The sequence below is a fragment of the Citrus clementina genome, unplaced genomic scaffold (assembly GCF_000493195.1).
Source record: "Citrus clementina cultivar Clemenules unplaced genomic scaffold, Citrus_clementina_v1.0 scaffold_3, whole genome shotgun sequence".
Classification (NCBI taxonomy): Eukaryota; Viridiplantae; Streptophyta; class Magnoliopsida; order Sapindales; family Rutaceae; genus Citrus; species Citrus x clementina.
Window position 1 is genome coordinate 50,126,018 of NW_006262339.1, and position 11,679 is coordinate 50,137,696.

Consider the following 11,679-nt stretch of genomic DNA (forward strand, 5'->3'; position numbering starts at 1 on the left):
TGCTGGTGGGGTCATAGCATAGGTTGGTGTTTGGGACCCCGACATTAAGTTGACGGCATTAATACATGTAAGTACTTTGCCTCAGGCAGCGCTCGTGCCCTTGACTGCTCATCATCGTCATCGTCATCGTCATCGAGATCATCAAAATCATCAAATCTTGTAGGATGATTATCTCATTTAGATCAAGATCAAGTAATTGTGCTTCGATCATTTGATCAAACTCCCACTTGATCGAGATTTGCAGTCACACTTCACCAATCGCACCATAAAAAAAATCGAATTTTTTTTTCTAATTTATTTGAATATTTTATTTTTGGGCATAAATCAATGGGGCCTGAATGACAAGTTCAGTAAATTTAGAAACTTTCGCCGTTGACATTAAACAAGATAGATAAGTGTACGTACCCACACTGTACTGATCACTTGACAAATAAAAAACGATAGGAAATGAAAAAGAAATATCTCATTTACTAACATGAGGTACACTAATTTACTAACATTAGCTGCTGCAAATGTCCACTGAAAAAAAAATATATCTAGAAGATGAATTGCCCATACGTTTCCAATGCCCTGTTAACATCTTTAGATTTGATTTTATTTATTTTTTTTTCAAACGACATTTAATTCTCTTTATTCATATTAAATATATATGATAGAATAGTGTTACAAATCTTAAAATTTTATTCTAAAATTATATTTTAAATGATGCAATATTTATTTATTGGTTTTCAAAATAATATAATTAATTCATTTATAATTTATGAAAAATCATCAAACACTTATTAAATGATTTATCACACGGCACATCATTTTAATTGACATTTAGGATGAAATTTTGAAATGTTAGCATTTGAACGGACACTTTTTTATTGTTCAAATTTGATCCACCGAATTCTTAGCCCAAATATGTACCGCGTGGCACGGAACCAAGATTTAATAGGCCCAACTCGTAGTGTTCTTAACTGAGAGAAGGCAGGCTTAGTATTCAACATGGGCTATGTATTTTCTCTTATTCCTCCCAGTCATTTTGTCAAAGAGTGGGGGTGGAATTATTAATACTATTCTTACAAACCATTGGAAGTTTGGTGGGTATCAATAATCCTTGCTTTCCATTTCTAAAGTGTAAAAAGAACAGGCGGTGTGATTTGATCCAGGAGATGGCTATTGAATTGGACAGTCATAATGGGCCGCATGGTACACCATGAAGGCCCGAATAGGCAGATTAAAATTTCTTGACGATTAAAGATATTTGAATCCTCAAATTATTTCAACAGCCTCCACTTCTCAATTAATCTCTACTTATTTTCAAAAGAGTAATAATACTGCCAGAAAATTCTTGTATACATTTATTTTATATAAATTGATGTGACGTAATAAAATTGGTTGAATTAAATATCTATTAACCCACATGATTTATTTTTATTGTTTTATATTTTCATTCAACCAATAAATGAATAACAAATCAGTTTGTACAAGAATTTGTAACTGTATCGTCACTCTTTTCAAAAATATCCTTATTTTCTTTTCGGCTCAACAACTCTCTCCTGTCTCATCTTCTTGCACATGTGTATTGTTTCAAAAACTTTCCACTTGTATGCTGAAGCCATTTCTTTTGGCTGGAATCGTTCTTATCCATAGAATGTTTAAAAAGCAAGGATTCATTAAACTAAATAAATGAAATCAATACAAATTGGAAAAAATGAAACCCTCGAAGATATTAGAAATATGAGAGGAGGATTTCTGAGTTGTGATGTGTGTTTGGTAAAGGAGAGAATGGAGAGAAATAGAAAAATATGAATTGAGAGAGAGAGAGAGAGAAGAAGAAGGTATAAAAATTTGGTGGGCATTTTAGATATTTCAAATTAAAATTAAAAAATTAGGGGTTAATGAGATAAGTTGAGGGAGTCAAATAAAATTATTTTTTATTTATTTTTAACATTTTGAGTGGAGTTTCTAACACCCATTGTCCCATCCATTTTTTCAATTATACTTGTTTCGACATTAAAAAAAAACTCTTTTTTTTTTACTTGTCTTAACATATTTACAATATAAATTTAAAATTTTAAAATAATATTAATCTTTCTTTTTTTTGGTATAACCTTCCCTACTCATATATATGAAAGAGAAAATCTATCTCCTCTCAATTATGAGAGAGGAATAAGAGTACCTGCAAGTAGGGGTGGGCTAAAAACTAGTACCCATGAAAAAATTCAACCGAATTGATAAACTTGATTCGATTTAAAAGCTAACAAAATTCGATCGGCTCAGATAAAAATAAAAATAAAAATCGACAAAACCATAAAATACAAGATAATTTAAATTTAAAACTAAGAAAAACTAAATTGACTCGGGAATTGAACTACATTGTGTTTTATATGTTGGAACGAAAACTAATCGATTTTGTTTTGATCCAGAATCAAACCGAACAGTGTCTTACCTCTACTTGCAGCACTAGGGACTTGAACCCATAACCGCAATTTTTTTTTTAGATCAAGAGGGTGGGTTACTCTTAGAATATAGCTTAGTTGGCTTGGCTATGATCCGCCTCTTGGCCTAACAATTTGCGGAAAGCTATGCGATGAATTCATGACATTCAATGATTAGTTGCACTTACTACTGGGGAAAAAAAAGAGTGAAGAAAATAAAAAGAAGACATTGGAAAGGACCTTCCAACCATGGCCAAAAGCGGCATCTGTAGGTGCGGTAAGAGATTTCGTAAACAAACAGAAACAGTGCTCGCAAGCTCAACAGCTGATTTGAAAAAACAACTACTGTGTAATTCTTGACAATGATTATGCTATTGCTATGCATAAATCATATGTGGCGTTGGTCCTAGGGATAGGCATCCCATTTCTCCACACCATTTAGGCTCACTAGTTTTGCTGGTCCCGCAACTTAATCGGCCAATTTATGGAGCCTCATTATCCTACTGTGTCTGCATGCAAATATACGGTGAGATAAAAATCTTGAATTATGGTGTTCTTTGAGACCTAAATAGCTTGTATCACCATCTCCATATGTTTGCTTTGCACACCATCGCTCTTCGAATGGGTTCATCCAACGCTTTTTGGACCAATCAAAAGGATTAATTATTATTCCGACGTTTTCTAATCCACTTCACATGCTAAATTCTTTTAACTACTTTTATCAAAAATTTCTTTTTTATTTTTTTCAAGCCAAAAATTTAAATAAAACCAAAACAAGAAACAAAGGCCTATACGTTATATGAGGATTAAAAAAAAAAAAATGATCCAAAGAAGAGAGTCCGATATCAAATGAGCTTAATTTGTTATCAGTATAGAACACAGATATAGGGAGAGGCTATTCCTATTTCCAATTGTTAGAGGCCATAGTTATACGTATATTATTATTTAGGGTTAATTTTGAATTAACTTTTGTGCTGTGATAATTTTAAAATACTCTCAAATTATTGTAAATTTCAACTTATCTTATTATAATTAAGAAGACAAAAAAATTTCATCAATTAATGCTTATTTTTTTTTATTTTCTTTAAAAAAATAGAGATAAATTAAAATTTATAATAATTTAAAAGATACGAAGATTGTTATTTTTTACGAGGGAGATAATACTGACTTTACCCCAATTATTAGCATATAAGTCAGTGCAACTAAATAATTAAAAATTTAAAAAATACTAGCACTGTTTTAGATGTGACACAAATTACGGTTAAATTGAAGCCGCACGTGTGGGAATAGTGTGGGTTATAGTAGTCGAACATTAGATGTTAATGCAATGTTAAGTATTGCAGCTAAAAAAAAAAAAAAAAGGAAGTAAGGGACAAATATATCGCAAGACGAACGACGAGGCCAGAAACCAAAAGATTTTCAACATGAAGCATGTGGTGATCTCAGCGTCCAAGCGTTTGCTTCGCCTTCCAATCGTATACACTGTGCCCTACCTTTCATGGCGGTGTAAAAATCACACAAGTTGGCAGTTGGCCACCGATCGCATTCACTTCTCAACAACGAGATATATATAGATGTTACAGCTATTGTCGTAAAGTATGTTTCGGGTCCCACGGCCTTAAGAAATGACTGCAATCAAATAAAAAAAAGTTACGAAGCAATTTGACATCCACAATCCATCTTTGTAAGTTTGACATTCGAGCCGTTTGTCTTTTTAATTGATTATAATCTACATATAATATATAATATAAATTTTACTGAAAATTTAAATACACACATTTGTAGTGATGTTTTAGTGACAGTAATTTCGAAAATCAATATAACTCTATGAATATTTTAAGGAAAATTTTATTTTTATGCACATTTGTGCGAGAAGTAATGTTTTGATCAGTTTTTATATGTATGACTCGAACTTGTAACTTCAATTTTTATTGAGGTAAGTCCATGGTTAAGCTAATGCCTTAAGTATGTACTGTTTCACATGCACTTTTCTTTATTATGGAATAATTCAACTTTGAACACCGTATACAAATTAAAATTTTCTCCCAAGTAAATATAAGTAGTATTTCAATTTTCAAGGAATAAATTTGAAATTTTTCTACATGTACATATTCCTTTTTCCGAAAAGGGTCTGCAAAAGTTCTTGCAAATGCATAATGCGTATTATCAACAATTATAATTTCAAAGTTGTGGATAATCCTTCCATATCTTGTTGATTCGCATAAAATAAAAGAAAAAAAAAAATTTGCTCTCATGAAAGGCCAAATTCACTTATCATAGGTGGATAATAACAAGCTAATGGAAATTATGTGGTGTGTGGCCTGAATTAATTCAAGTTGTCAAAATGAGTGTCCAATATTCACTCACTTGTCCATTACTTAGCAAACACTGCATGTTAGATGTCTCCGTGGGCACAGTATTTTGACAACAATGTCGACTCACTCACTATTCCGATCGTTGTTTAATTGGGTCATAGTCGATAGATGCTCCGATTTATGATTAAAAGATTTTATTTCTAATGAATCATTGATGTACAAGGATAAAGAGAACAAATGCAACCCAAAGTTAGCCGATCGAGATATTTAATCTTTACAGTAAGGGGATACATAATAAAACATGAGAATGGGTTTGCAGGTTGCAAATTAACAGAACTCTATCAGGTGGTCTTTGAAATTCAAGATCAAGCAAGAAATTGAGTTATCCAGTACGCTCGTAGGCTTTCTAATCAATCTGTTGTTTGGATAAGTACTTACCCACAAAGTTTCATGCACTGAATGAAAGCTACGATTCCTTTTCAAAATAAAATATTGAGTAATAATAAATAATGGCTCATAGCCTTCAGAAAAATTAGATCAAGAAAAGATCCAGGTCATTAGGGATAATGCATCGCTCATGATATAAGTTTTAAATTAATTGTGCAACTTCGAATGTATCTAATTTATACACCCAAAAGGGAAAAAGGCAACATTTGTTCCAAAAGGCACCTGTTTAATAATTTTTTTTAATTGAAGTTACAAAAAGTATTGAAAGAAATCAGCTATATAGCATCTACACACTCGCAGGCAATCATATAATGATTGCACCCGCGTTGACCGCGCACCCGTAAGAAGGGTTCTAAAAGTTCAAGTCGATGTTTTGGCTAAGCATTTTGATATTAGAATCTAACAGTTGATTAAGAAATGGGGTAAAATGCTTAGCTCTTAGAACTTGAAGCTGGGGGCTGCTGCTGCATCTGCTGATACATTGCAGCCATTCTGTTATAAGCATCCATGCTCGCCGCCTACAACAAAATAATGTATAATTAATCAAATATTACTCTGTCAGAAACACACGCACAGATTTATATACTTACAAGATCACAACGATCACTTCAACTCAGAAGAGTTAATTATATATACGCATTGTAAAACTTCAATCAGCCTACCTGCGGTTGGCAAGCAAGGAATGTGGATAACGGGTCTGTCATTGGGGAAGCTTGTAGCCGGTCACCCAAGCCATCCCATGAGGCCAAAGGCAAGAAAGGATGAAGCAATGGTGGCATGCTGGTAATGTTTGGGCGGCTCATGGAGTTCATGTCCATCACACCCATCCCCATGCCCATACCCATCCCCATGCCCATTGAACTCAACATAGACATCTGAAGTTGTTGTTGCATTGCCATTGGCAACATCATAGGTGGCATGTTCATTCTACTCATCACTTGCACTTGAGCTTGTAGTTGTTTCAGATATTCGATCACTTCGTCCAACATTGAGGCTTTATCAGTCTGTAATAATAATCAAAACCAAATGAGAAAAAGTTCCTTCCCTTAAACACCAATTTATTCTAAATAAGCTACACTCTTAACTCATCTTTCATAACTATATATCAGCTTCTGTTATGTGTGTGTGCATGCGATAGTCACCAAGTGATTACTTTCAACTTTTCAACTTGATCCATCTGCATGCATATAGATGTGATTTTGATGGCCTCTCCATCAATCATGAAAAATATAAAACAATCTAGTGGAAGAGAGGTGCACAGGAGAATAAAACTCGACACTCTTATCGCACAAAAGGCACACGACATAATGTGAGTGTGCAAATTCAGCTACATCATTATAACATTGACTAGTATTCATATGACTCGACCCCATTTTATTTGTATTTTGCACTGCGGCCCTCCACACCGTCCCCACATTTTTATCCTTTTACTACTTCTCTTTCCCAGATACCCAAATCCAACCCACGTTATTAACACTTCAATTATTGAATGCGTGATCAGAGTGTAAGACTTGAGAGACTCCTTTTAAGCAATCATGAGATGCAATCTGATGCAAAGAGTTGTAATTAAAACGAAAAATGACTTGACATGAGACAAGAACAAGGGCATTAGGGCCAACGACTGGAGGTATTATGTGGTGGCTGGTGATTGCCTCCACTACTGACAACTTTCTGTCAGCTTATCTTAATGGCTTGGTTTGTTTGTGGACTACGATCATCGGATCTGTCCCAAAAATGCCAAAAGCCATTTGAAAAATCAAAGAGATTTTTGGACCACATTTAATGAAGCACTAGTGGCTAAGGGAGCAACATTTTTTGCGGTGGGCTGGATTTTTTTTTTTTTTTCAATTAAATACTTCTCTACAGTCTCGGAGAATTTGTCAATGAGAAATTAAAAATACACTTTATAAGGGATATAACAAGCTTTTTTTCCTCAAAATATCTGTCCTATATAAAAGAATTATTAAAATTTGTAATTGCTCTTTGATTTTGACTTGAAAAGCTCAAATTTTGACGTGAAGATATGAAAAGAGGAGAGTTTGAAGTTGAAAGAGAGATGAAATTTAAAAAGAATTTACTCATAGTTGAAGAGAGAGCATAACTAATCAAATATAAAATTCTTACATAAGTTCTAAAGGGTATTTTTGTAATTAAATTAAAAAATTTTAGAGTGCTAGTCCCAGCTCCTTTGGCTTCGACACTGTCAAGCACCATATGCTTAAACGCCGAACTTGTTACAAGTGCTGATATATAATTAAAACAGCATGAAACACTTAATTAACACACAAATGAATACAATATTTAACACGTAGCGATTGTAAATTTTTCACCTTTAATTGAAGGCATAGATTGAAAATAATATGAGTACTAAAATGAAGATCCCTTTCTGTCCAAAAGATGGAAAAAGAGAAAAGGCATATACTAGAGGATAAGGGACTAAAATAGATATTCCCCAGTCCTCGGGGTAGGAAGATTTTTGAATTTTGAGGAAGTGATGATGAAGGCAGGAGAAACCATTTTTTTTTTAGAGAACAAATCCTAGCTAGTCAGATTTTTGTTATTTCTCATTGAGTCCCCATAAGATTTCATTGTTGATCACTATTTAACTTATAATAATATTATGAGCAGTACCGCAAATTAAAACTTAAAAGAGTGTCAACAACAAAATCTTGGTGGTGCCAGAAGTAATTATAGTAAGTGCTCAATAAACAGCACTTGGACGGTGGTGTGAAAATAAATGAAAAATGAGACCAAGAAAAAAGAAGTGGGGGAAAAAAACATAATCCTTACATTCAGGCAGATGTAATTGAAGAGACTGGCTGAGCGTCAGCATAACACAAATCATTATAGGGAAAATGCCAATGAAAGAAAAAGAGCGAGAGAAAATCGAGAGAAACTGTATTGAAAAGGAGGAGAGAGAAAATAGGTTGGGTAGAGAAAAAAAATAAAATTCTTTCATTTTCTCTCTGTCTCTCTCTCTCTAACATTGCTCTTATTATATTTAGGGAGCCCCTAAATTACATTCAGCTGTAACTTACACAGCTCACAGAAACAATAACATCAGCGTGTGGCCTATATAATGTGTGTGAGTGGTGTAAACTAACCCTTATATTTATATTAAATTTTCAGGTTTTAATTCAATTAGAATGTCCGTGGATACGACAGAGAATAGCAGCCAGTCAAACTTCTAACCTTGCTGGAATTGGGGACCAATTTTTGCAGAGTCTTCATCCTTTGATTGATCTTATCCCTTCTTTTCTGGAAGTAATAATAGTGCAGATGGATTTAGTAAAATAAATGTTATAAAATAATAACAGAGTGAAACTAATAAAACATGAAATCTTAATTAATGGTACCTTTCTTCAGATCAAACAAGAGGGATATCATCGAAAATAATAAGAAATATACTAATTTTATGATTCAAAAAATTAATAAAAGAAGTTACGTACGTTGTCCCCTTTCTTATTTGACTGTCCGTCCCCAACTAGAAAGTAGAAGGAAGCATCAAATATAATATATAATATATATAGTATTATATATATATATATATATATTTATAGTATTATAGTCCAATCACCTCTTTAACCGTTATATTTTTAAATTTGTATATTCATTTTCATGGATATTATAAAACTTGACAAAATTGAACTTGCTACTAATAACAGCAGAATGAACCTTTTTAAAATTTTCTGTTAAAAAAGAAAAGAAGGAATAAGAAGAAAAGGCAGAAACTTGACATACTCTTTCAGACTGGTTGTGAATAGCAGCAGCTCTGCTTCTCTTAGTTGAAATTGTGGATTTTCCATTTCCTTTCTTCTTGTACTCCTCATCACCTGCCTCCCTCTTTAGTTATTAAATCAACATAAAAGAAATTAACTTTATTTTATTTTTTATATATAAAAATAATAATAATAATAATAATAAAGCAAATGAATGATGAGATAAGTAATACCATACAATACAATACAATTTACATTGAAAGAAACATCAGCAATTACCAGAGGTCTACTGTGGCAAACAGAATCATGATCATCAGCAGTGGTTGCCTTATTGCCTTGTTTGGCGGAACTAGTGTTCTCTGGCGACCCCATCGAAGTACCAGTGAATCCCACGCCCATATCCATATCCATATCATACGTGTCATGAGTCACACTCACACGCTGGCTCTCCCTCCCAAACGTGGCGCTACCGCTAAAGCTCTGGTCTCTGCTGCTCCACTCTGGCGCCACGGGTACACGCGCCACCCTCGCGCGTTTACCGTTGAGGACGTCGTCATCCTTAGTGGAATCTGGAATTGGAAGTGGAACTGGTCCGCTGCAGGAACCCACACGAATTGAGCGCGTGCCACCGACTCGTGGCGCGGGATCCATCACTTGAGTGGTCCGTTCTTCGGACCGTCGGTTCGAGCATGGAACCAAAGCATCCATAGTCGTCATACTAGGACGTTGTTGGTGGAAGCAGCAGGGGGCTGTAGCAAACTCATCCAGTAATGGGGGCTTGCCGTTGCGTTGGGCCTGGGGCAAGCTGGTTGCTTGGTTGACTATTGACTCGAGGGTGCCACTACACGTGTTTTTTGTGGGAGAGGGGTTGTTCGCAGCCGCTTTGGCTGGCACGCGCGGTGGCCCTAACCCGTGCATGGCTAGCTGCCCGTTCTCCCATGTTAGCTCCGCTACCTCGTAGTCTAACTCTAACCTGCGCGCGCCAAATTAAGTTAAAATGATTTTTGTCAAGATTGCTAACATACAGTTACGTACACACACGCGCAAAGAGAGAGTACGTACATGGGGACATCAGGGGCCGTGGAATTGGAGCGAGAGCGAAGAGAGGCGCGACAATTGTTGGGATAATTCTCATCGAGATCCCAGCTGGGAACACACTGGCTCATGGTATTTAGAATAATATTTAACAAGATCTTATTATTATTATTAGACTTCTCTTATAATATTGCAGATGAGAATAACTTGGTTACTCGGGTTTTTGTTGTGGGAGAGGATGTAATAGAGAGAGAGAGAGAGAGAGAGAGAGAGAGAGAGAGAGAAAGCGGCACGACTTAGCTAGCTAGCAATGGAGAGGGTGATAGAGACTCTGGTCCATATATATCATATTGTAAAAATGCATCATGAACGAAGAAGCGAGTTTGTGTTCAATGATAGGCCACCATTCGAGTCCATCTAACCTGGTTCTACTTATTATGCCCATGGGCAAAGAACCACCGAGAGAATTTACCATTGACGCAGCTATGTATGAGATTGACCATGTACTAAATAAATAAATAATCACAATTACTCATATATACCAGATATATAGAACAAATATATATTTAAAATTTCAAAAAAAAAAAAAAAAAAAAACAAGAGGGAGCTTCATTAAATGTGGAAAAATAATGGGGACAGGACAGATAGAAAATGTAACAAAATGAGAATTGAAATCTAATAAATATCAAAACGTGAATTGTGGTGCGAGGAAGAGGGATGAATATTAAATGGAAGACATACGGAGCTCATCGATCATGATAATCATAAGGAAAATGTGGTCCCTTATCTTCTCATAATCTTATGTGCATATATCCTTCTTTATACCAAGTATTGGACGAATGAGCGTGGGTAACTGAAATATTCGACGGGCGTATGACGTGGATGATGACACGTGTGGACGAATTACAATAGAAAATCCGTTCTTAAGACACGTTGGTGCATGATAGCTTCACCAGATGTCCATGCATGCCACGTTGCAGGCGCCACCTTATTTATTATTTTTTATTTTTTTGAAATGGCGCCACCTTATTTAATCCGTTAACTAACGAGCTGCCAACTCAGTTAGCCTACGTTTTGACGGAGTGCCAGCGCACGTCTTTTTTTTTTAATTTTATCATATGATAATACTTCATTTAACAACGTAATTTTATGATCTAAGGTAATCTGAAATTTTCTACTTTCGTTAGGGCGAGGTAATTAAATTGTCTCCTAATCTAAAGTAAGAAATTGAATAAATTCTAATTAAATTAAAATTTATAAACTGTAATTAGTATAGATAAATATCTTTTGTAAATTTTTACTAACAAACCTGGATAAATTGTTATTAATTATTTCTTATAATAAATTCTTCGATTGAATTCTAATTTAATTAACTTTTAATATAACGTGGAATTAACAAATTTTAACATCTTGGATTTATTGATATTCTCAAAATTAACATGTATTTTCAATACATGTTAATTTTGAGAATATCTCCTATTTATCCATGACCTTACATCACTTTATTCTTTCACTGCATCAATTTCACAACAAAACATTTTTTCGTAGAACCGAAAACCTAGATGAAATTGTGATTAAATAAATTAAACCTCCATAGCGACCAGTATTCAATAACTATATATCAGAAATTCTCGAATTAGAAAACCTAAACTCCATAGCGACCTCTATTCACAAACACCCCGTAAGTTTGCCGTCGATCAAAACCACTAACGAAGTCAGAGAAAGCCGACCACCAAA

At 34.5% G+C, this 11,679-nt stretch overlaps 1 protein-coding gene across 1 annotated transcript; it reads right to left on the minus strand.

Annotated features, from left to right (window-relative positions):
* Window positions 1-5,308: 5,308 nt before the first annotated feature.
* Window positions 5,309-10,448, minus strand: LOC18047823 (transcription factor UNE10). The gene is made up of 6 exons (XM_006445269.2): window positions 9,970-10,448; window positions 9,187-9,880; window positions 8,930-9,031; window positions 8,381-8,446; window positions 5,851-6,192; window positions 5,309-5,706 (listed from the first exon to the last, which is right to left on the minus strand). The coding sequence occupies exons 1-6, from the start codon at window positions 10,071-10,073 to the stop codon at window positions 5,620-5,622; spliced, it is 1,395 nt and encodes a 464-aa protein (XP_006445332.1). The 5' UTR covers window positions 10,074-10,448; the 3' UTR covers window positions 5,309-5,619.
* Between the last annotated feature and the right edge of the window lie 1,231 nt (window positions 10,449-11,679).

Excerpts from the sequence above, each read along its gene's own strand:
- LOC18047823 (XM_006445269.2), bottom strand. The coding sequence starts at position 10,073 with ATGAGCCAGTGTGTTCCCAGCTGGGATCTCGATGAGAATTATCCCAAC. Across the intron at positions 8,447-8,929 it reads TTCACAACCAGTCTGAAAGA|AAAAGAAGGGATAAGATCAA; the intron begins GTATGTCAAGTT and ends TATTACTTCCAG. Across the intron at positions 6,193-8,380 it reads TGGTCCCCAATTCCAGCAAG|ACTGATAAAGCCTCAATGTT; the intron begins GTTAGAAGTTTG and ends TTATTATTACAG.